This window comes from Arvicanthis niloticus, chromosome 2, assembly GCF_011762505.2.
Source record: "Arvicanthis niloticus isolate mArvNil1 chromosome 2, mArvNil1.pat.X, whole genome shotgun sequence".
Classification (NCBI taxonomy): Eukaryota; Metazoa; Chordata; class Mammalia; order Rodentia; family Muridae; genus Arvicanthis; species Arvicanthis niloticus.
The window spans coordinates 49,211,323-49,237,915 of NC_047659.1; the positions used below are offsets into that span (position 1 = coordinate 49,211,323).

Genomic DNA, 26,593 nt, shown 5'->3' on the forward strand with positions numbered 1-26,593 from the left:
GTCTGTCACAGTGCTTGCCTAGCATACATAAGGCCGTGGGTTCAAGCCTCAGGACCATTTAAACTGGGCAAGGTGGGCATGGATATAAAGCATTCTGCATATATTAACTGATCCTTGTGCCTTCTCTCTCCCCTTCCTCTTTCCAAGTAGTCCTCTTTTATTCTTACAGGGCTTCTACTGTTTTATTGTGTTCATAGTGGGATGAGGGGTAACCCAGTGAGTTCAATAATGGTTGTTTTGTACCCAAAATGCTATTAGCTCTAAAGGTGCAGAGTTGGTTTCTGCTTCCAAACTTTAAATGGAGATTTTTGTCAGTAATAATTTCCTCACCAAAACCTAAAAACTGAAAATTTTTTTCATAATTGAATATTGAAATGCCAATAATGGGTGAATTTCTAATAGCTACTCTCCAACCTAGTGAGTAACCAAAAAGTTATTTTATTTGTTTAATTGGCCTAGATATAGAAATCTTCCTCAACCAAATGTGGGTTAGAAATTGCAATTTGGTATCCTTTTGGCGTAGTTCATCTGAACTGAGGAACTGATGGGTTTATTTTCCACCTTCCTCTTTTGATCTGGTTTTCCCAGTGACTTTCAATTCTGTGGGTCATAAGATAGAATAACAGATGAAATCACATAAATAATTTCCTAGACTCCTCTGAATATTTCTTCAATCATTACGGCATAGGATTGTTCTGTATGATCTACATGGACCTAATATATGACTGACAACTGTGCACTCAGTCATGACCCGCTGGAAAACATGCCATCAGTTACCATTCTCTCTTTTTTTTTTTTTTTTTTTTTTTTTGGTTTTTCAAGACAGGGTTTCTCTATGTAGCCTTGGCTGTCCTGGAACTCACTCTGTAGACCAGGCTGGCCTTGAACTCAGAAATCTGCCAGCTTCTGCCTCCCAAGTGCTGGGATTAAAGGCATGCGCCACTACTGCCCAATCAGTCACCATTCTTACACCAAAAGGATAATTCGCTGTTCTCCTTAAGATAGGAATGCCCTCCCCACCTACGGGAACATTCCAAGGACCCAGAACAGACAGTATGGGGTTTGGCTAAATAACTATGCTCTCTTTCTGTCTGTCTGCTGATTAGTTTCTTTTTGTCTGTCTGCTGATTAGATTCTATTAGGACCTCGAAGTTGGATAAATCAAAAAGTATCTTTATTTGTTCAGTATTTTGATTAGTCAACAACTAATAAAATTCAAGGTGTGGAATCAGAAAGGAAACAATGCTGAGAGGCTAAACCTTTGAAACTGGGATGAAATGGCATAGTTTTGTACTTATTTCTGATCCATGATTTTTTTAAAAATCAGGATTTTAATTTTCTGTGATTTGCTGGCTATTGTAGCACAGACTCAAGCTGGAGTTAAACTAATTTAAACATGTATTAAACTCCTAATATTTTACAGATAATATAGGTGGCTTGCCTCTTGCTCCCCAAATGTTTGTTAAACAGCTAGAAATACTAAGTTTTGCAAGTCAGAACTCTATATATTTTTCTCCCTCCAGTCTACTGTTTTTCTGCAAATAGCAAAATGAATAAGCAAATAAGCAAATAAGCAAATGAATAAGCAAATAAGCAAATAGCAAAATGAATAAGCAAATAAGCAAATAAGCAAATGAAGAATTAAATGCAGTTCATTTTGAAAGATGAGGGTTAGTTCATGGAGGTTTAAAGAGAAACAGGATGACAGCCTTGCCTTTTTTAATTTGTTCAAATCCAAGTAACATCTAGATAACCAGAAGGGGTTGTTTCTATAGATGGTTCGGAAAGACTGTTTAGCAACAGAAGATGAAGATATCAGTGTCCAAAGAAGGAAAGCACTGACCTAAGGGGACTAGAGAAAATAGAGGGGAAGCTGAGAGAGCACAATGGACTCCATGGAAGCAGAGGTCTGCTCTCTGTCCCGACAGGCCTGTGGTACAAATCTCTGTGTCTTATACACAGAGAACGGGAGTTAGAGTGTGATTTGTGACAAACAGCAAATGATACAAGAGACAGCACACTTTCATGTTACAGTTACTGGAAAGTTATTAGGTAAAGACAGCTTTTTTCCCCCTGTGGGTAATAAGATGGAAGGACAGATGAGACTCAAACAATTTCCCAGGCACCAGCTGAGATAAATACAAGCGTGGTGGTTTGAATGAAAATGGCCCCCAGAAGTCCATAAGGAATGGCACTATGAGGAGGCACGGCCTTGTTGGAGAAGGGGTTGCTTTGCTGGAAGAAGTTTCAGTCACTTCTTGCTGCCTCCAATCTAGATGGAGAACTCATAGTTTCTTTTCCAGCACCATGTCTACTTGCAGGCCACCATGCTTCCTTCCATGGACAAAACCAGACTAAACCTCTGAACCATAAGCCAGCCCTGATTAAACATTTTCCTTTATAAGAGTTGCCACGGTCATGATGTCTCTTTACAGCAATAAAATCCTAAGACAGAAGTTGTTACCAGGGACTGGTGCATTGCTGTGATGGGCATGACCATGCTTTTCTTTGGAGCAATGTGGACTTTGGGATTTTGGATTAGAGAAAACAGTTAACACTTTCAGTGGGCCTTACATATGGAAGCAGGGGTTGTGGTGCTGTGGGTGATGTGAACTATGGGGGCCTGGCTCAAGAGGCTTCAGAGGAGAATGTTAGTGTGTGGAAGAGATTGTTCCTGTGGTATTTTGGTGAAGAATGTGGCTGCTTTCTGTTCTTGTCTTAAAAAAAAAAAAATGCCTAAAGCTAAATTGAAGAGTTTTGGATTAATTGCATTGGCAGAGGGAATTTCAAAACAGCCTAGTATTGACTCTGTCGTGTGGTTACTAATGTTCACTTATGAAAATCTATAATGAAAAGGAGCGAGGTAAACAAGGAAAAATACAAAATGTACAATTTAAGGAGCAAGGGGACACCAGGAAGTGGAATGGAGATAAACAAATGAAAGAAAATCCTGAGGTTAAATGAAATAAAGGGAGTGGTGACCTCAGGGCAAGACCCCACCCAACTAGGTTTCCAACAAGTGAAAAAGAACTAAAGGAAAGCTCAGAGCCAGGTATGGTGATGCATGCTTTAAACCCCATCACTCCAGAGGCAGAGGCAGGCAAATCTCTGAGTTCAAGGCCAGTCTGGTCCACAGAGAGAGTTCTAGAACAGCCAAGCTTAGGCAATGAAGAAACTCATGGAAAACAGAAAGCTAATGAAGATGTATTTGAACAAGGGGGCCATGTTCCAGCCCCAGCAAACAACAGTATTTGGCCTTTGGCCATGTGGCTCTGTGCACATGTATCTTGCAAAGGACAGACCACTGTTAGAAGTTCTGTGCAGAAGCTGTAACTTTCTTAGAAATCATGAGCTTGGTAACTAGCAACCCTACCATACTGGAAAGTTCTATGAAAGAGTGGTCACCCCTGAAACTGAGCTGATCCTTGAAAAGCTACAGTGGAAATCTGGCCATGTAAATTCGTGGAGTCTGAGGTGGCTGAAGGCAGGGCTAAGAAAGAGGAGGAGGAAGATGAAACCCAGCATGGTGCTATACATCTACAATCCTGAACTGAGGAGTAGAAGCAGGAGGACCAGGAGTGTAAGGCCAGCTGGGCCACATGAAAACATTCTTTGCATTTTGTTTGTTTAATTTGGTTTTGCCTGCATGTATGCCTGTGTACCATGTGTGTACTGACTGGTTTTGACACAAAGTAGAGTTATCAAAGAGGAAGACCTCCACTGAGGAAATGCTTCCTTGAGATCCAGCTATAAGGCATTTTCTCAATGGGGGAAGGCCCAGCCCACTGTGAGTAGTGCCTTCCCTGGACTGGTGGTCCTGACTTCTAAAATAAAGCAGGTTGAGCAAGCCATGTTGAGTAAGCCAGTAAGCAGCACCCCTCCATGGCATCTGCATCAGCTCTGCCTGCCCTGTTTGAATTCCTGTCCTGACTTCTTCAATAATGAACAGCAATATAGAAGTATAAGCCAATTAAAGCCTTTCCTCCTCAACTTGCTTTTTGGTCATGGTGTTTCATCACAGCAACAGAAACACTAAGACACTGTGTATTCAGTATCCACAGAATTCGAAAGAGAGCACTGGATCCTTTGGGACTGGAGTTACAGATATTTGTAAGCTATCATGTGAGTGCTGGAAATCAAACCCAGGACTTCTGAAAGAGCAGTCAGTGCTCTTAACCATTGAGCCATCTCTCTAGTTCCATGCAAGGTGAAGAAAAGGAGTAGCCTAAACAAATATAAGAAAAGGGAAAGACAGTGTATGGGCCAAAGAATGTGGAGGCGGGGGGGGGGGGGGGGGGCGGGGAGGCGGCTTCTGACGCTTGCTTCATGCTATTTCCCTAGTATCAATAATTATATTATTTAAGATTAAGTTTATAAACAGCCATCTGTTGATTTTTAAATTGAGACTGAGTAGATATAGATAATACGCTACATACCTTTTAAACAAAGTAAGAAAAAAGAAAGGCCAATTAGCATACCAGATCACCTACATCCCTCCAGCTATCCCAAGGAACCAAGAATTAGATTTTTACAGAGGTATCCAAAGGTTCTAGTAGTAAATGATAGTATCAATTATATTTCAATGTCAAATGTATGTAGCTTGGTAATCCTAGAGAAGTCTTTTAAAATTAAAATTTCAATGTAATTGAAATTCCTTAAAATCAAACTAATGTCAACATGTAAGGAGCTGCACTTATTCTAAACTTCCTTAGAGAAAGGAATGCATACACACATATATATGTGTTTGCATACACAGATGTGTGTATGAGGAAAAAGACAATGCTTGTGAGGAGGGTACAGTTTAGCTTACTGAAGTTTCATTGCACCACGGATTTTCACACCCGTGCCATGAGGCCTCATCATGTGAGAGGGCTGACATTCAGATACCTGATCCAAAGCTAAGGACATTCGCCTAGACTATGTCTTGGCTCACAGTGTTGTTTCTGAAATGCAAATTATATGGTTTGTTTGTAGTTTCTAGTATTAATGTTTGTAAGAAATATTCTACAGCATGTTTTCCAAAAGACTTAAAATTAATAACTTAGTAATTAGTATGAAATTATCATAAAAACTACTGAATGAATCTATTGGTCCATGATTTGTACAGACACACATATATTTATTACTTGGAACAAGAATCTATTTAAATTCAGTTCCAAGAGAAACAGAGGTTACTAATAAACTGGGCCCCTATCCAGTCTGGATGTCTAAATCAAGCTACTGTAGAAGAGAAAGGAGTCTGGCTTCCTCACACGCTGCAACTTCACCATTATATGTAATACAATGCTTTAATTTTCTTATTTACAATTAATTTTCCAAGCTCAGGAAACGCATTAGGTAGTAAATGAGAAAAATATCATAGCTATCACTTGGAAGGAAAACTGTGACTATTACAATAGATTACCAGGTTTCCTAGAGTTGGCTTGGATTCACTTCCTGTGGCAACAATGTTCATGGCCACGAAAATATATAGCAAACCCTGTACAACAATCCATACAGTGGACTGTTAATTGTTCATGGCCGTGAAACCATATAGTAAACACGCAGAGTTAACTGATTACAGAAGCTCAGGACAGAACTGACACCTAAGGGCCATGATAAACACACCTGTGGGGTCCTTACCCCTCAATTCTAAAACAGAGCAATCACCATACCAATGTTTGCCAAGGGGAACTGCAAGTCTGTTCTTAAGAACTGCAGAAAACTCAAGTTCCCACTATCTGGGAACTGCAATCACATTAGGTCACCACTGAAAAGCAACTAAAAAGAAACCAGTTTTAAAGGTCTAAATTTTGTTTAATTTATTTGAGCACTGAACTGTGTTTTTACTGGAATTCTGTGCAATTCAGCTTTTACAGAGAACCTCTTCTCTCAAGTTAGCTGACAGCTGCAGAGTTATGCAATTAGTTGGTCGATAGCTAACAACTCTCACCTGGCAAGAGAGTCGGGACACTTTTTAGTACTGTGTTCTCTCTCTTCATAACACATAATTGAACAGTCGAGCCCAACACTCTTGTGTTGAATATGAAAGATGTCCTCATAGAAATGAAGCAGCTGCCTCACTCGGAAACATTAAGTTCATGTCTACAGTACCAGCTCTTACGTCAACACCAGCATCCTGCTATCATAGCATAATAGCACTATTCCAATTTCTGCAAACCCAAGACCCTTTTGCCTCTTATGTAAGAAATCCTGGGCAAGGAAGGGATTTAACTACTAAGGATCTATTAAAATATTTATAAAACCACTTTTGTGTCACTATTTACTTTGAATCAATTAAGCATGATTACTTTTACTTACAAATGTCATCCACTGGGACAGGGAATCAGTGTTTCAAGCTGTTGAACAGGTCATCATCCCTGTCTTGTTGGATGACACCTGTAAATAAAATAAATCTATTTTTCAGTGAGATTTCTAAGTAAACTCTATTTAAGATGCATGCAGTTTAAACAAAAAATAATTTTTAAATGGTCCTTAATGGTGTACCATTGGAGAGAGATACTTCCCAATGGTAACTATTTTCTATAAATAATTTTTACTTGCCTCTCAACATAAGAGAGTCCTGGGTGTTTGAAGTGCAGTATTGTCAGAGTACAATCAGAATAGTGAGAATCTTGTAGGTGGTGTTCATTTCAGTCTCCTGTCACTGGGATTACCATTTCTACTTTATACAAGGGACGTGCCAGGTCCTGTCAAGTTAAATAACTAGCCTAGTGTTAAAGTACCTAACTGTCATCACTTCAAGTCTCTAAGACCGAAAAGTAATATACACATTAGCAAACTTTACCATCAGGCTGATGGACTTTGGAAGACTTAAGTATTTCAAGGATGTAAATTTACATCTAGGTAAACTGCTAAGTGCCATTGTTAGATATGGACTATGCAGGTGTTCCTGGAAATGTCACAGGTGGAAAATAAGAAAAGGTGAAAAAGACAGAATGAGACGGAGAAAAGAGCACTATTCAATGTAGCACACATTTAGGATTTTAAATTTTGGCAACTTCCAGACAAGATGTGCAGCTCCCAGCAAATATAAATATAGGAAAGACCATATTTAAAGCAAACTTCAAGAGCCAGTGATTGAAAATATTCATTTCTCTGTAGTTCTAGAACACCACTTGAGCTAGGATCTACCAGAAACCAAAATTTGGGCTGGACAATGAAGACTAAATTTCTATCTCCTACCAACCCACAGCAAAACAATCTTATGTTGCTGTGCCGAGGTCACGGAGCTCACAGAGCAGGGACACTGCCAGCCAAACACTGAAGGAGGGGTTCACAAACATTATCCAACCTGCCCCATGACAAGATACAGAGTGACCAGCTTACAAATCTGTGGACAGAAGCCAGGCTGCATGCCTTTCTGTACACACTTAGCCACCAGAGACTCCTGTAGACCCAGATGCAGTAACATGTTTCAGCTAAAACAGACACTGTTCCTTTAACTCAATCCCACATAAAGCAGAACAACATGCTATTCCCTCTTCCCGGGAAAGGGGAGGAAGAATGGCAACAAGGGCAACAATCAACACCAAAGGATTAAAGCTTTTCATGTTATTCTGAAATATATCATGACTAAAATATGACAACTGAAAATGTAAACTATTTCATAATTAAAGAAAAGTAAATCCTTCTGATTTAATTCCTTAACACTAAGAGATAAATCCTCCCACTCAAGGCTGGCTGATTCTCATAATAGTATAATAGTTACTGACAGACAGAATTAAATTATGTATATTACAATAAATAACACTGCTAAAAACCAGAACTATTTATAAACTACCTTTAAAGAAAACAAAGGGTTCTGATGTAATCCCTCAGTTCCTTATAAGGTGTTATCTGTCTTTCTTGGCCATAAGTTAGGCTCCTGACCAAACCTCTTAACTTTTTGTTATATATTTTCTAACATATTTTTAAAGCTGAATATGATTTCTTGAAGGGACACAATCAGGAGCAAACCTATAGTTGGTACATTTTAATCAAACGAGTAAGAGATATACAAAGCTCATCCCCACAGACCCAGACATTGCGCAAACCACACCTCCTTCTGAAACCACTGTGGGAACTTTCGTGCAGAGGGCTCTCTGGCAAGGACTCCCAACAGACAAAAACAAGTGTTGTTCATGATAGCTTACCCTTTTCTCTGATACCCCATCCTGGCCTGTAGCCTCTTTCTCATCATGTGTCTCTTTCAGGACTGCCATGTGTTGTTTGTATGCTGGCTCTCTGTTTAAGGTTGTGTATCCTATGTGCTCATAAATTGGGTTTATCGTCATCTTGGCAATGTATTCTGCTGCCTTGGTTTCAATATAGAGAGTAATCAAGCCATCAGTCACCAGATCGTGGATGGACTCAAAGCGTTTCTCCCCAACAAAGTGCTTTCCATCGTAGTACAGCCTGAAGTTTCTGGTCTGACTTCCAAATCTGCCTCAATGAAATGGGAAAGATGCTTTTAAGAAAAGTGAACAAGTGAATTCTTTCTGAAGAAGAAACAAACACACAAATACTCCCAAACTGAAATCTACTGATTTTGCTTATAAATGACTCTGTTTAGATTAGCTGTGTCTAATCCCAATTAGTCACCTGGAATATATAAAATTCAACTCCTAAACACAAATAGTGAACTTGAAATAACCAGGGATACTAGCATGGTGATCCTAGAAGGAACATTTTTACTTAGGTATCTTTTAAAGCCATTTCATTATACTTGTAATAAAGTAGGGAAGATAAATCTTATAACCTAAGATAGCACATTCAATATGCAATTGGTCAACTATAATATATAAAATTTCAAGTTGAACAATAAAAATATTCAATGTACTTAAAGGCCAGCACTCATGTCCTTCAACAGAGAAGTCCCATTTACCGCTCACTCAAGTGAAGAAGTGGGAAGCCAGCAATCGTTTACATCTGTGCAGTCTCCAGAACTGAGCCAAGCAGCAGACAGCATAGAAACACACTGGGCCATCTCTGGCCATAGGTCAAGGACTTGATCTTTCCTTTAAACTTGTTCTGGGTCTGTTGGCTCAGTATGGGCAAGAAATGCTTGCAATATACAGAGCATATAAGTCACACATCATCGGACCACAGAAATCTGTTATCAGTTTTTAATGACATGCTTTAATAACTGGAGAAGGATGGTTTCTCCTCACAGTAATTTCAGTATTTTGCTTCCTGTAGGGAAACCTCAGAATTGGATCCAAGTTGGCATGGCTGACACCAGTATCCTTGCCAGGAGATACAGGCAACTTAATAGAAGCTGGTTCCAAAGTAGGCAGAGCTGCCAGTTCCAGAGTGAGCACCAATAAAAACCAAGCAAATCAGAAAGGATCTACCTCATTTTGTCATAAAAAAAAAAAAACAAAACAAAACACCAAAACACAACGCAGTACAGAAATTTAAAATCAAAGTAATTTTTGCTTTGAAAAGACACCACATGAAGCTGCAAACTCAGTATTCACATGGTTCTGACACAAATGGTATCCAAATGGATAAGAACTGGGTCCTCTCCTCTCCTTCCCTCCCTTCCCCTCCCTATCCCTCCCCTCTCCTCCCCTTCATTCCCCTCCCCTCCTCTTTCTATTTTATCCTATCTACAACAGGGTCTCATTGTGTAATTCTGGCTGGCTTGGATCACTATGTAAACCAGATTGGTCTTGAACTCAGAGATCTGCTTGCCTCTGCTTCCAAAATACTGGAATTAAAGGCATGTGCCAGGACATGCTGCTAGAAATTAGATACTTCTAAATAACGGACCCAGAATAATCTTTGGTTTTTGTAATTTAGACTTTACTATTACTTAATCCAGAATTCAACATAATATCAATGTTGGTCTTTTAACATACAATTTTCACCTTTTGTTCCTTCTAAAGCAATCAAGTTTTTACTTATACTCAAGTAAATGAGCCGTATAATTAAACTTCTTCATTTCCTTTATACTTAAACATTTCTCCCAAGCAAATTTTCAATATTGTAAGTCTCAGAGGCTAGAAAGATAAAATGTCTATGACAAAATAAATTACAATTTTCAGTTTACTTCTATTATTTCCTTTTTTCTAATATGTGTTATGTGCTACTTAAAAACAACAAAAACACTGAAAGACAGTTTGACGTTTGCTTCGCTCCATTCCATGTGGGCAGCAGTGCCAGGCGCCGAGGTCACAGCACTGTCTTCTGAAGTGTGAACAGTGCGGGCAGTGGAGGGTGAGGGAAGAAGGCAGGGGAACTAGTCCCAGAGGGTTAGGCACAGTGAGGCTGAAAGAGAGAAGCCTAACTTTGGACTTGTGCTTTACTTTTAATGTCAAGAGGCCCTCTCCATGATGTCCAGCTCCTCATGAGCCTGCCAGCTTTGAGGCAGCCATGAGATCACTGAAGGAATGCATGGTCATAAGGTATGGATGAGACTTAGCCTCAAGGTACATGGAAGCAAATGTGCAGGCTGGAATGTTGATTTCTTTTTTCTTTAGAAAAACAACATTGTTTTTTATTTTGTTTTGTTTTGTTTTCACTAAGGGAACTGCATGTTTTCCTTGCCTGCCAAAACCTACTCTGTTACTTAGGAAGCCACATAAGGAACAGCCTAATAGTATGGCCTATCAGACACTGCTCTGTTCCTTTGATCTTGTTTTATACTTTGTTGTATCTGTGGGATCAGAAGTAGAGCTCAAACAGAATATCCTTGAGAATGAATGGGAATGGATGGGCCTATCATATATAAGAAAAACCAAAGAAGATACCAGATTTGAGGATGAGAAGTACCCTTCCTTTTAACAGTGTTCTGCTCATAGAATATCATTTATTCAACAAACACTGAAGAAAATACTCAAGCCACTAGGAAGTTTATGACATCCTGTTTACATAACAACCACAATGGGAAATAGGTAATCATAAAAGCATATCAAATAAAGATTGAAATGATGAATTTCATATCTTAATATGAAAAACCTCATATTAAGACTGCTTAAAGTATTTTTTTATATCTTTTTTTGTGTGTGACTGCATATCCCAGCATGACCAAGCACACAGAGAACAAAGAACAATATCTCTCTTGGTTCTCTCTTTCTTCCATTTCAGTTAGGAACTTAGAATACCAGGCTTGGTAGAAGCACCTTTATCAGACAAATCTTTCTGTGGTCTGCTATCCCTCTATTTCTCTATGACAATTTCCTTTCCCTGTTTCCTGAAATGAAGATGTTAAGCCTGGCTTAACATCTGTTTAGTGTACAAGCCTGGAATGGCTTGTTAGCGCTACACAAACAAAGCTGAATAGGATGAAAATTCACATTCTCCAAAGTGGTACTGAAGTTAGCAAGCAGGAAAGAGTGAGGGACAATCTGCTTTGCACTGGGATTGCTGTACAGAATTACCACTTCCTACAAAGATTATCTTTGCCAGTGGCTTGGGAGCTGTTTAAGAAGCTGTATAATACTGTGCCCAGTTGAATTCAGATGCATTTCAAAATATGTAATTCTAACATTTAGCTTTAAAAAAATGAACATAATATTCATTTCCAGCTTTTTCCCTTGTGAATCATATTCCTAAAAAAATTCAGTCTAGATACATAAAATGATAAAAATATGTATAAAAAGTTACTTTCTGTAAAACCAAAAATTAATTTTGATTTGAGGCCAAAGTTATTTTGAAGTGTCTTTTCAAAGGACTAGAAGCTAAGAGATGTTGCCTGTTCACAACAGAAAATAAAATATACATAAGATTCTGTCTATATTAATACTGAGACATCAGAGGAGGTTCTAGTAATAAGCACACAAAACCATTTTCATCATAAACACAATCTATTATTTACCAACTCAATGGTGAAAGACACAGAACTACCCCAGAAGCACACACAGATGTTAGCAAGCCTTCAGGAGAGAGGTGGGGACAGAAATAAGTGACAGTCTATGATCTAAGGAACACTACGGAAGTTTAAACTAAGCCCTCTTTACAACATTAGGCTACAATTTTGCCATCTTGCCACATAATTTTTATGATAAAGTGGGGGGAAATTACTAAAGTAATTACTTATGATTATAACAGTCTCCTCATATCTGCCTAATTAAGTTTCCAGAAGTGGCACCAGACAGCTCTGGAAGGTGGATTAGGCAAAAACCTACACAAGCCACAGCCAAGCAAGCACCCACCTCACTCCTCACCCTGCCTCCAGAAGAACTAAGTTCAGTGCACTGGAGAGGAAGACACAGAGACTGAGGGAATACAAGCATTGCTGAAAGTAGAGGTGGCATCCCAGAAACCAGGAGACTGAGATCCACTTTACTTTTCCTGATAGGAGACAGAAGACTTCTCTGGGGAAATCCTATTAACTCTACAATAAGAAGCATCTTCCTGTAACTGTCCAGGTTCCCTGAGCTCTTCCCATTACAGCAGAGCCTAAGTGCCAAACACATTTAAATATGGTAATTATCCAGCAACCACACAGTATCTGAGAAAAAACTTCAAGGAAAACAAAGACTATGATAAACAGACAGAATCAAGTAAAATTGAGGGAAAGAAATAATTCACAGAGACAAAAATATCTATTTTAAAAGTATTAACCTGCTAAACTGTAGGCTATCTCTTATTTCTATCCTTGACTAGAAGTCAGCCAGGTCTATCATGCTACCCAGAAGACACAAGGTAAACAGTCATGGTAGAAATCAAAGGGGAAAATCTAAGAAAACCACAAAGGAAGGACAGAAGTTTATACACTTTGTAAAACTAGGCTCATATTATGTAGGTAAATATAACATGGTACTTAAAAATAGAGCAGTAATTATAAATAAAAACCTCAAGTTTAATAAGTCTGACATTAATTACTAAACACCAGCAAGTATATAGAATTGCTACAAGAGTCTATGGCTGCTACACTGTTTAACAGAGAGATTTAGTTATATCATATTGTCAGGTTGAACACAAGCACACATATATACCCTATGACACTGTAAGCCCAGTCCTAGGAGCTAGGTATATGTTTATATACCCATCCTGGAGAAATATAATACCTAGAAATAGTATATCATACTTCACATATAACTCAGGGTATTTTTATAAATAAGCATAGTTTTATTATATTTTACAAGTAAACATATAAATAAAAATATAACATATATATTGCTACTGTTACCATAGGCTAATATATCTTTATCTATAGGTATAGATACAGATATAGTTTTTTGAAATGGGGTCTTTCTACTATATAACTCTGGCTATTTTGGGACTTGCTGTGTAGAACAGCTGGCCTTGAACTCACAGAGATCCACCTGTCTCTGTCTCCTTGCTGGGATTAAAGGTATGGGCCACCATATACAGATACCATAGGCTATTTTTATACTTAAGTATTTCCTCTAACTTGACACAAACACATATAACAACATCTTCAAAAAGTGAAATCACATAAATTCCCAGTAAAACAGAAAATCAAACACTGTGATGATAAATTCCATGAGTTTATAAAGTCCTCCCATAACCTGTTCTTCCTTCTTGAGAGTTAATGGCATACTACTGCTAAGGGAAAATGTGAACACTTAAACACACTGCCAGATTGATAGTACTGTAAAGCACTAGAAGCTAGCATAATCCCTGGCACTCAAGATGTTCAAGCAAACACCCACTGAGCAAGTTCACTAAGTGGATCTAATATGGTGGCAAATGGCTCTAATCACAGCACTTAGGAGGCTGAAGCAAGAGAATTGCCAAAAGTTCAAAGGCAGACTGAGAGCCTGTCTAAGAACAGAGGGAGTGGGGAACTAAGGGGACTCTGCTGGGAAGAGGGCTTCAATGAGAGAACGAGGGAGAGTGTGTAATAGGGGCTGAACAATGACCAAACTAAAGACATACATGGATGAGCAGGTTATAGTGAAATCTACTGTTGGGAATAAGTAATATATGCTATTAAAATTATTTCTAATGTTCCACTAATACTTTCTACTGAGTTGGATAGCAACACATTAACAACAAAACTTACGTCAAAAAGTTTCCTGTCAAAACACAGTGAGATTCCTACAGGCTTATCATTTAGTGATGAGGTGTGTAATATAAAGGTGCTTTCCATATCAACAACTGAAGTACAAGATGTTTTCTACCCTAGTGGGTCAGGAGTATCTTGATACTATGTTTTACCTTATCACATATGCAGAAAACCCTTCTTAAATACTCTGAAAAAATATATATATATTCATATATTTTTATTTACAGAAAAATATTATACACATATCTAAATCTTTTAGAAACCACAATGTATCCAGAGATGTTCAATGTGTTTGCAGAATTAACAACAGACTTCACTTATTTAAGAATGATGCTGAGTGGTGATGGCACACACCTTTAATTCCAGCACTCAGAAGGCAGAGGGAGGATATCTCTGTGAGTTCAAGGGATAGGCTGACTACAAACCAAGTTCCAGGACAAGCAGGGCTGTTCTACAGAGAAACCCTGTTTTGAAAAATATAACAAAACAAAACAAAAAATATAGTGAAGGAGAGAATTGATGATCAGTTCCACTAAAGAATTATTGATATCTTGTTTTAAATGAATCTGCTGTTTCAGAATAAAAATTCACTTTGCAACACAGGTCTAAAAAAAACAGTGTTCTATACTCATATGTAAGTGTGTGTGTACAAACATAAGAATACACATTCACAGTTTCTCAGATTCTTAAATCCTTTATACAGTGTAGTGCCATTTATATAATAATAATTATTAATAATTCTGGTATAAAACATATATCCTAAGCATTACATACAGACTACAATTTGGTATTTTTCTTGATAACTCAGGTTCATTACTGTATTATTCTAATGAGTAAATAGAGAAACATTCTAGAGCCTTTTGTAAGGCACTGAGTTGCTGTGGTGGTATTGTCAACTTGACAGAATCTAGGAATCACCTAAGAGATGGACCTCCAAGCATGCTTGTGGGGGATTACCTTGATTGTTAGGAGAGATGGGAAGAGCCATCCACTATGGGTGGTGCCATTCCACGTCTAAGATCCCAGACTGTGTGAGTAGAGAGGGGAGCTGAGCAGCAGTGTTCATCTCCCTCCTGATTACACTACATTGTGACGTTTGCTCTGAGCGCCTGCTGCCTTCACTTCCCTGTCATGAAGATCCACACCCTTGCATTAGGCCCTAAAGCCCTTTCTCCCTCAGTTGCTTTTGTCGGGTATTTTTTCACAACCAAGACAATTAACTAAAACAGTTGTCCTTCTTCAATTGTATCTGTCTTCCCAACTCCCTCCAGTTATTGAATACTTAGTTCTTGGATCCAGTTTTATATTTCTAAAATCATCTTTGTAGTTATCACTTATATTCATCTCACTTACAACCTGCTATTTTAAACGCACTATAATGAAGAAAGAAACATTTTTAAAAATGTTTTAAGACTGTAGTAAAGAGACTACTGAGGCTTACAAAGTGCTCCTTTGCAACAAACATGTATTCTTGGTTCTATTAGCCCACCGCAGCCAGTCTCATTACTTCTGACTTTCAGGCCATGCTTTGGAGACTTAATTTGGACTATTTACATAGTTTTAAGTTTAGTACCAGCTATCTACAAATGGTCAGCAGATTATTATATTTTCCTCATTAAATGCCTATTAATAATGCATTACTTACATATAGCATCCCATATTTATTGCTAGAGTACAATTCAGTAAAGTTTTAATCATGGGTAGGATTGCAAAACATTCCAAACAGCTCCTAGAATTTCCCTATGCTTTCCCACAGCCTACCTGACTGCTCTCCATCATACTGTACCACTTCTGTATGCTGCCATTACATGTCTCTATTTTATATAAATAGAATCATGTCCAGCAAGATGGCTCACAAGGTAGAAGTCCTGGTCACAAAAGCCTGGTGACCTGAGTTCAGTCTCAGAACCCACATAAAAAGCCAGACATGGTGGTTCATATCTGTTTTCAGTACTCCTACAGTGAGGTGGGCAGCAGGCCAGCTACCTTAGAGTACAGTGGTAGAAGCAATAGCACAGTCCTTACTTCAGCAAGGAAGAAAGAGACCACACTACTGAAAGTTGTCCTCTGACTTCCAATGCACACATACACTCAGGCTCACATGAGTGCACACACACACACATATTAATAAAATCAATTAAAGTAAAATCAATAATTAATGAAATCATAAAACATATATATTCACTTGGTTTTTGATACCCATGTTTTAAACATAAAAGTTTGTCTTAAACTGATAGATATTGTGCTCATCTGATTTCAAGTGACCAGACCAGGATTTCCAGGCATGGTAGCAGTAAATTGTATTTACCTGTGCAATTCTGCCTCTTTGTTTCTAGTGGAGACTCACATTCAGCATCTCTAATCTGAAATCAATAATCTGAACCAAGCTAAAAATTAGGCTAAAACCCTAATTTCTGAGGACTAGCATGATGCTACAGTAGAAAATCCTACATGTGACCTCACATGACACAAAGCAAAAGAGTACTAAAAATGCATGTAACATTATTCTCAAGCTATGTGTTCAGTATATGTGAAAGAATTTTGTGTTTAGAATTGGGGCATCCTTAAGATTTCAATGTATATTTGAGAATCCAAGATATTTCTATCACGACTATGAGTGCCAATTATTGACTCTTAATGTAAGCTAGTGACTTAAACATTAATAATGTATCTGTTTCTTTTAACAGTAACAATAATTTCAGTGATATGCTAGAACTGCATGTACATTACACCATATAATCTTTCTAATTCTATGAGGCATTACTATTACATTCTACTTTACAGCAAAGGAAACTAAGACCTAAGATAAAGTAACTTGTCCAAAGTCATACAGAGAACTTAGAAATCAGAGTCTGAACCCAGGACTGTGCGATCGAGAGCCATGTTCTCAGTCACTGACCACCTACATTGATTTAAAAGCACAGGGCTAAATTAATCATCAAATGCCCTGTAATTAGGCTACGTGTCCTTTCAAACATCAGAGCAAAGGAATCACAAATCTGTCTACTAGAACGATCTGAGTGAAAATGGCTCTCTGGTTTCCTTTCATACAGAGATCTGTGTCCTAAGGAGGTATTGGATTCTGATGATTCACAATCCAATACAATACTGAACAAACCCCATATATGCATCTCTGTAGAAGCTATGGGGTCAAGATGACTAAGGCTTCCTCCCTGCCCTGAGGACCTCATTTCATTTTTAAACGGGGGAGGGGGACGTAAATAGCCTTTCCCTGTAGGTGTACCTTCTGCTTAGCTGCATTTAAAGAATACTTTAAGATCTTTTCAGAAAATTCAATTTAATAGCAATCTGAAAAATGCACCAGGCATAAACATGAAACAGGAATTCAAATGTAACCTTACATACTGGGTACATTCCTGAAAAGTCACCAACACCTGAGTCAGGAGATTTCTAAGTGAACCTAAAAACCTGGCAGGAAACAGCTAGTAGAATGCTTGGCAAAAATTCTGACGTCTTAGTAGAAAGGGCCAACCTGTAGTTTGCAGAATAATCAAGACTGAGAGCAGAAGCAGAACAATGGCTGACACAGTACCTAAAACCACAGCAAACCGGACAGGATACACTCAGACTGCAAGAGGCATAGGCAGCTCTTTAGCCAGGAAATAGCAGAAGAGACCCACCAGGCTTCTGTTCTACTAAGTTCAAGGAATATAGAATATATGGGAGGGCAGTTAAGTCAAAGGAAATGGCACATTTAATAAGATAAGGGTACTGTATCAATTATAGAGCAAACACCTATCTGAGATCTTCAGAAAGTAATTTAAAGGCTTTAGTAAGCCTTTAAAAAAAAGCTCCAAGCAAAGCTCAGATGAGCTGCACTGGAAAGGTAAAGAAAGCCTTTTAATTCATCTGCAGTGAGCATTGCTCCAAGTTGGCACAGCTCAGCAGTTGCCTGTGGCTTCTGGGTGGGTGGGAGGAGAAGAATGAAACATGCATTCATTTGGCCTTTCCAGAGCTTCCTGAGAGCTTAGCTTTTCTCTTGCCTGACACAGAATGCTAATGGAATCAGCATTGTTTGGATGGGGGCAGCAGTGAAGCCAAAGAAAGCAAGGACAAGCTTGATGCACCAAAAGAGGGCCTGTGGTGCCACCCACAGAGACCAGTGTAGCTCAGTGTGAGCGGGCAAAGCTGCTCAAATCATGGCTTCTCCCTTAGCAAATGGAGAAGGACAGAGTATATTTAGAGCATTTTGGCTACTCAGAGAGATGTACAAGGAACTGTGTCTGCTGCACTCATTTTGAGATCTGGCATTCAACTGTACAATATCCACAGGAGACTAGTTCTAGAACCCCCATGGAGAGCAAATGCTGCAGAAACTCAGGTCCTTTCAATAAAATGGAACAGCAGACACATAAAACATATAGTATTCCATATGCTTTAAATATCTCCAGCTACTGAAATACCTAACACAATGTAAGCTTTGTAAACATACTATACTCTTCTGGGAATAACGACAAGAAAAACATCTGTATGTGTGCACTATCAGTGCAATATTAGAGGAAGGATACTTTCAGTCCAGACCCATGGCTATACTGGGTCAGCTGTGTTGGATGACTGAGAGCTACTGAGAATGAAGTATGGGGTGGGACATCTGGCTGCTTTATACCTCCGAACTTGATACAACACATATAAAACACCAGAAAAAGAGAAAGGGAGTAAAAGCTCCTTTGGTAGAACTGGCAAACTTCTCCAATGGAAAGATTATATACACAAACCCAGAAAACAGAGTCAATCCAACCCCCAAAATTCCAGCGCCTCTCCAAATGACTGGAAAAGCTGAAGGCTAAAAAGATTTCTTGTATGCAACCAGCATATAGAGAATAAGAGAAATGCCTGGTTCTGAAAATGCACACAAGTGGGAGTGGGACAATGGACCTGCCCCAAACAAACAGAATACAACAGAAGCCCAGACACTGAAACACATAAAGATGCAGGTACGAAGTACAGCCCAATCACTGAACAAACCTCTGGGTCTTAATCTAAAGAAATAGATACCTATGAATCACCTGATGAAGAATTCCAACAAATGTTGGAAGCAATAAAAGGAAAGATAAGGTGGTGGGTGGTAGGAGCTAGGAGAGAGGAGAAAAAACGGATACACAGTTCCAGTTATACAGATAAAAAGTTCCAGAGCTCTGTTATGCAGCAATGAGCATTTTTAACCATCATAATTATACTTCAATTATTAAGAGATTTAAAAATAGGTAGTGTAAGAGTAGTCTTCAGAGAACCTGGGTATAGATGAAGAAAAATGAAAGACAATCATTAAGAAAAATTAAAACCCTTCCTTTCTTTGGTATATCTAGTCACATCTCTTGATGTATGACAAGAGAAGATTTTATTTTTAACGCATACAATAAGCATATGGCTACTGGGAAAATTCCTCCTTTCTACAGCAAAACTTCAGGTTTATGACATCTGAGCAGCTCCATTTTAGTTTTGTATACACACATACACACACATCATTTATGCTGAATTCGAAAACACGTTTGCCATAAGCATTTTGGGTAAGGGACATTTAATCTGTACAAATATTTTCAAAGCTACAGCACCACTAACAGAGCTACATTTTGAAGTTAACCATGCTAGTTCTTCTCACTACCAACTGTGACACTGTAGGACCACTACATTTTGTTGTCATGTGAGCCACGCCTACTCTAATATCCAGAAAACTTCTCGTAAAGCAATTTGTAATCTTAAGTAAAGGAAGCTGAGACTATTCTTGAGAAATAATTCTGCAAAGCATTATTTTCCACTTATTGCAAATAGCACAGGAAGCTTTGCAGGGACTCAAACGAAACCATAGCAACCAACTGAACCTATCATGAGCGATCAGATCAGAAGAACACATAGTACACAACATGTCAACGCCTACTAGCAGCATAATCTTTCACCAGTTCCTTTGGAACCTTTTTCAGACCAAAAAAAAAAAAAAAAAAAAAAAAAAAAAAAAAAAAAAAAAAAAAAAAAAAAAAAAAAAAAAAAACCCTTCAACCAGTGCTCAGTTCTGATAAACTGTAAAATCCTCTTTTGCCAACAGCTACTGTGATTTTTCTGGGAATTCTGACTCAATGTTAAAACTAAAACTAATATCCCTAAATTCAATTATTTTATCTTAAGCTATTTTATTTCCTAACACAATAAGAATTGATTCCTCCTATTAAATCTTCAGAAATATAAAGATGAATTAACATAGGAATTCCTTGCTTAATAACACTTATCAGCATTTAAGCCCAAAGCCATAATAAATTACATCTTATTATTTAGTCTTTCATCAGTGATCAGCCAGATCACCAAAAGCTCTACAGAATTAGGTTGAACATGTTTGTAAACTACCAGCATCTGCTAGGATGAGATAAAAAAGGTAATGATGACCTTTGTCAGGCATAAGCTGTTTGTTACATAACTACACAGCCAGCCAGGCAACAGTGCCAACTAGAAAATTACCTTTGCTCGTAGGTACCATCAATTCTCAACAAGAACACAGTTTATATATGTGACATAAAGATGGATGTGGATTTTAGGCATGACCCATTTCTGGGAGACCAGGCAGACAGGTCTGAACAGCACTGTCTCCACAGAGTGAACTAGGAATATACCATGGAAGTACCTAATTTATCATAAATGCTCATCTCTTGGTTGAAAACATTTGCCAAATCTATCTGCTACTTTCAACAGCATTAAAATATAATAGATGACACAGAAGCAAACATACTATTGTTTTAATAGAGAATATCTAGTTTTCCTTTGATTAGTTAATCAAATTTACTATCCTTTTTTTTTATGCTAGTGATTAAACCCTTGCTCACGCTAAGCCAAGCTGTATCACCAACCTACACAAACCTTAGCCCAAATCATTAGTGTACATATGATCCCAAAGTGATCTTACACTGGAAATTTAGTTTAAATCATTAAGTTTTGAACATACTTAAATTGGCTTTCCTCTTTTGGGAGAAGTGAAAATTTAGCTCTTGAGATTTAGTCAGTATAATTATTATCTTTAAAGGCATTAAACAACTGTTTCTTTGCTTTATAAAAATGATGATGTGTCACTAATTTTAAAATATTAATCTTTTAAATGTCCTGATAAAAAACTAGTTTACTCATGTACCACACCCATTGCACATATAGATTATATGTTTCATTATTAGTCAAGCTGTTGTTTTAAAAAGCTGTATTTCTGATTCTTAGTTTTTTGTTCTACAACAATTAAGCCTTAATTTTCTCATCTATTAAATGCAAAATAAAAAATGAAAAACCAAATCAAACTACTTACATGTACTGTATGGGCTTATTTTATGGATAAAACTGAATTTTCTGATTGTCATGAACAGAAGGGACAAGCTAAAGATATTAAACCCATGCAGTTTTCAAGGAGGTCAAGATGGACCTGCTGGAGTGAGTCCTGTGAGCCACATCTGCCTTGTGCACTTATCTCCAAGGTGCCCCCATCAGCAGTCTTTCTACAGCTGCCACAGTACAAACGGTTTAAGAAACACAGAGCTATATCACATTAAATATTCACTAGAATGCCTGCAATAGTATTTGAAGAATAGTTCAATCTATAAAATGATTAAGTCTGTTAACAAATTCTGGTTTTGTCAAGTTTGTATATGTATTTTTAAAAAACAAATTCTGGAAGTATTTGGTGGCTGAGGAACAGGTCTTAGAGAGAATTCAGATACTACCTACTTCACTTCTAAGCAGATACACATGGCAGATTACTAAGAAGGAACAGATTAGAGAATCATAACTGAACCAAATTTCTGTCTGTCAGTTTTGAAATGTACCTGGGGGCTGGCAGAGATGGCTCAGCAGATCAGAGCACATTCTGCTCTTGGAGAACTGGAGCTCCGTTCTCAGCACCCATGGCAGTTGACTCACAACTGCCTATAATTCCAGTGCTGAGGGAGCTGATGCTCTCTTATGGACTCTATTGAAACCTGAGTTCACAAATGCAGATAACCAAACTGATATATATGTTCATGACTTAAAATATGTCTTTTAAAAATGTACTTGAAACTGATTTCCATCTTTAATGTTCAATGGAATATACCTTTAAATACATGTCTTAAAATAAGAAAGCAAAAATATCTTGAAATCAGCTTAAAAAAAAAAAAAACCACACAATTCCTTCTACTTCCCATTTAACTCTATTGCTTTATGGATGTTTAAGAGAAGTGAAGGTTGAAGCCGTGGACTATCAGTGAATAAAAATCATGATGATGATAAAAATTTGTAAAATGAAGTATCATTTCACAGTAAAATACAAACCAAAACTACATTGAGAAACCACTCCACATAAGTATATCTGCATTTAAAGACATAATGAAGCTGTCAAGGAAACTGGAACCTTCTTTCTTTGCTACAGAGCTGCAATGGCATAATCACCCTGGAAAATAATTTGGCAGCCCCTCATAAAAAATGTTTTCCTGCTAGGGAATGACCTAGAGTCTCTTGTCTGCTGAACACACATTTTAAGAGAAGTGAAGGTTGAAGCCGTGGACTATCAGTGAATAAAAATCATGATTATGATTTTTATAAACCATGAAGCTTATACCCAAGACTCCCAAATTGTAAGAATATATCCAATACAAAACCAGATTTCCTCATAAAAATTATACATACACATTATTCATAATTGTATTTATAGCAACATTAATCACAGAGGCCAAAAAAGTGGGAACAACATAAATGTCTTTTAACTAGTAAATGAATAAATAAAACCAAGTTTTCGTATATACTGGAATATTTTCTGATATTATTCATTAATGAAAAGAAATAAAATCTGATACATGATATGACACCTGAAACCCTGAAAACATCATGCTATGGGAAAGAAATCAGTTATAAAATGTCACATATTATTTGATTTCATTTATACGAAATGCTAGGGATGTATAAATCTACAGAGACAGAAGTAGACTAGTGGTTGCCTAGGGCTCAGAAAGCTAGAAAGACATAAAAAGTTAAAATGCTCTAAATTAGGCAGCACAGCTTTGTGAGTCTAATTACTCTATTGTACACTGACTGGGCAGATGCCCCTGGACATACACATGCCCGCAGAGTTAGAAAGATCTTCTAACTCTTAACACACAGAGCAGTGCCTGACTGCCAAGGGGAGATGCTTCAGAACACTCGGGATGAGCCAAGACCTTTGGAGTTGGTTAGGGAGGCTGAATGTGAGAGCTAGAAAAGCTACTGGCTCAATTATTGTCCTATAACTGGACACTTCAGCAAGTCATTTTTTATGTTTGTTGACAAAAAGAGGATGTAGAAGAAGTAAAATGGGGCAGGAGTAGTGAAGCATTTATCTGATCTTAGCAAACAGGAGAACCCTGGCCTGGTAGTCTCCTCCTCGGTTCTCTCCTGCTGCTTGATGCCCTTAATACGAATTTGCTACCTGAAAATGATAGCGAATGCAAAGGCTCTAACAGCCATCCTGTCTAGGAGTTTTCTCTCCTCTGGACCAAGTGCGTGGGGAGCAATCAGCAGAGGATTGCTGGGCAGCATGGAGTCAAGACAGCTGAATCAAATGTTGAATGTTAATGCAGTCTCCCAAAGTGTACTCCACTAAAACCTCCTGGCAGAGTCCCATCAACACTCGCAGGCTCTGAGGAGAGCTGCAGGGCAGAGGGCCAACTGATGAAAGTTAAGAGCAGGAAGGCCACATGGCATCTCCTGCTATTTCATGCCGAAGGCCTCGCTGCCAGCACTGGACAAAGCTCCTCGAACAAAGACCCTGCAGATTCTCAAATACTGCCCATGTCCCACCTCTCTGCTGCTCCACGGCTACCACTGAGCTTCCCTCTGACCAAGCACTCCAACAACTTGTTGAGCTCATCTCCTCACAACCCTCATAGATTTGGGACACACTGACTTTCAGTTTTTGCCAAAGACTATAATTAATGTCTTCCTTTTCCTGAATATAAAGTGACACATGTAGTTTGTAAAAACAAAATCAATGAATTTAAAAGGTACAAAGTAAAAATCATCTCTAAGTTCAATACTCAGATAAACCCTGAACATTTTAGTGATCATTCTTTCAGACCACTCTCTACTTACATATGCACCACAGATACATAATTTTACATAAGCAGTATGATGCTATACATACTGTTCTGTATAATTTTATTTTTCAGATTAACATACACTATATATAAATGCTTCAGAATTTATCAAATAAGTCTGATATATTTTAAAAGAAAATATAATCTGTCCAAACATGTTTTTTTTTTATTTTAACATTCTTGTTTGTTTCCATTATTTAAAAATGTTTCCAATAATTCCTATCTTGACACATGAAGCAGATGAAGAAGTAACAAGCACTGGGAGTTTAAGTGTGCTCTGGCACATGTCCAAATCTGTCCCAGGAATGTTTGGATCCAAGTTTTGGGAGTTATCAAGACTCTTGCACATATGACATCGTGTTCTTTTCCCAATTTAGAGAAACTAAAATGACTCAGATTAACAGAAATATTTCTGGAGTCGCTAAATTTGGAGCTAACACATCTTCTCTAAGCAAATCTATAAGTTATTAAGAAACCCTTTTAAAAATCTCCATAGTCAGAGGAAAATTGCTTCCTAAATTAATTTTCTAGACCCCGGGCTTCATTTCCAGCAAGGCAATACTTTCTCTCTCTCTCTCTCTTTCTCTCTCTCTCTCTCTCTCTCTCTCTCTCTCTCTCTCTCTCTCTCTCTCTCCCTCCCTCCCTCCCTCCCTCCCTCCTTCCCTCCCTCCCTCCCTCCCTCCCTCCATTGTTCCCTCTTTCTTTCTCCCCCTCCCTTCTTCCTTCTCTCACTCTTCCTCCCCAACCCCACACTTACTTCTTCCATCCTGAAAGTCATGGTAAATATTGCCTGGCATGCATGGAGTCCTGGATTGCATGATTTACATTTCCCACACCTAAACTAATTCTGGTAAAACTTTGTTACTGCCCCTATTCCACTCAAGGTTCTTATTGCTCTGATTTCACTTCAAATGTAAGGTTTCTATGAGAAACTTTCAGTGGCTTCCATTTCTTACAGGAAAAATAAATTCTCAGTGTGAGTCCTGAGGCATCCTGGTACATTTACTGTTAAGTTTCCTGCATCCCTAACCCCACATCAGCCTCCACATACCAAACATGCCATGCTGTTCTACATATTTATATTTTTTCCACCTAATAAATTTCTAGTCCACTTTTAGAATTTTAAGTGGCTTTAAAATTTTTTTTTTTTTAATTATGTGTTTATTTCTGTGTGGGGGCACGCACACATGCACATGGAGGCCAGAGGCATCAGCTCTCCTCAGAGCTGAAGTCACAAGCCACTATGGGCCACCTGAAATGTCTTCTTTCTTTGCTCACAGAATGAAGCCTGTCAATTCAGCTATACTAGCTAGCCAGTGTGCCCCCAGATCCTCCTGGCTCCAGACAGTGGCAGAGCTACAGGTGTGTCTGCTGTGCCCAGACTCTTACATGAGTGCAAATTCTTATAGGAGTTCAGCGGATCTAAACTTAGGCCATTATGCTTTATAGACAGGGCCATCCCCCAGCTCTGAGGCCTGTAAGTTTTGAGAATTATACTACAAGTCAATTCTTTGTACCTAACAAGGAGACTTTTGTAATGGCCACAGCCTACCAAGCTTTGCCTCCTGGAATCCATTTCCCCCCTCCCCACAACCCCACATGCCTCTTGTCCTGTTTAAGATGATACATGAAAACACTAGACAGTGTTTTGTTTTGTTTTGTTTTACCAACTGAGGCATCTCCTCAGACCAATGAAGTATGTGTTTTAAAAATTAGTTCCTGAACTAGTGGGGTATTTCAATGGATAGCATGAAGCCCTGAGTTTGATTCCCAGCACAGAGAAAAAAAATTGCCTCTTAAAACTATGAAAGCCACAAGAAAAAAAATGGTTTTCAGCTGAATTCTTAAATTACATTAAATTCCTTCATTTCTGACATAGTATTTCCTTAGGCTGTAATTAATGCAAATGTTAAATCATTCCACAGGAAACCTCCAAATCACTGTGAAATATGAGGTAGGTCACAAGTGCCCAGACAGTCCATTCTCCTTATCTGTACACTCTGAACTAATACCCTGACTCCTACATCACATGCAGAGACTGCTGCTGAAGGAAGAAATGCCAGTGAGAGGAAGCAGAGTCTTCTCAATCCTATGTCTATTCTCCTTCACAATCTTAATAATCACTGCCCTTCTTTCTTTCCATTCTTTAAAATTCTCTTTTCCCTTTTGAGACTGGGCCCTGCTCTGTTGGCCAGGCTGGTCTTGAACTACTGGACTTGAGTAACCCTTCTGTCTCAGCCTTCCCAACTATGACAACTAAATGAGATTTCAGAATGATCATTTACAGAAACAAACTGGCCTATAGGAGATCTTTACACATTTACCAATCCCCAAAAAACTGCTTAAAATTAAAAAGAAAACTTTAAAACATCAAGAGATACGAATAACTTGGCTGTATGAAATAAGCAAATGAAAACTCCTTTTAATTACTAGGGAATATGGTACAGTATCTGAGGCTTTGGAGAGCCATATAAAGTAAGAAATAGAAAAAAAATATGGATCCAGAAAACTAAAAGGAAATTACAAAACCAAAAATTTC

At 38.2% G+C, this 26,593-nt stretch overlaps 1 protein-coding gene across 4 annotated transcripts in view; it reads right to left on the minus strand.

The window, feature by feature from the left end:
• The window catches only part of Chn1 (chimerin 1), a 150,726-nt gene that overhangs the window by 59,107 nt on the left and 65,026 nt on the right, over positions 1–26,593 (minus strand). For 3 of the 4 annotated variants that reach the window (XM_034495622.2, XM_076928912.1, XM_076928911.1), the window contains one exon: positions 8,136–8,424. In XM_034495622.2, the coding sequence (XP_034351513.1) occupies positions 8,136–8,424 (289 nt within the window). Of the gene's footprint in view, positions 1–6,300; positions 6,325–8,135; positions 8,425–26,593 lie in introns of those variants that run through there. The other variant, XM_076928913.1, reaches the window with a different exon arrangement.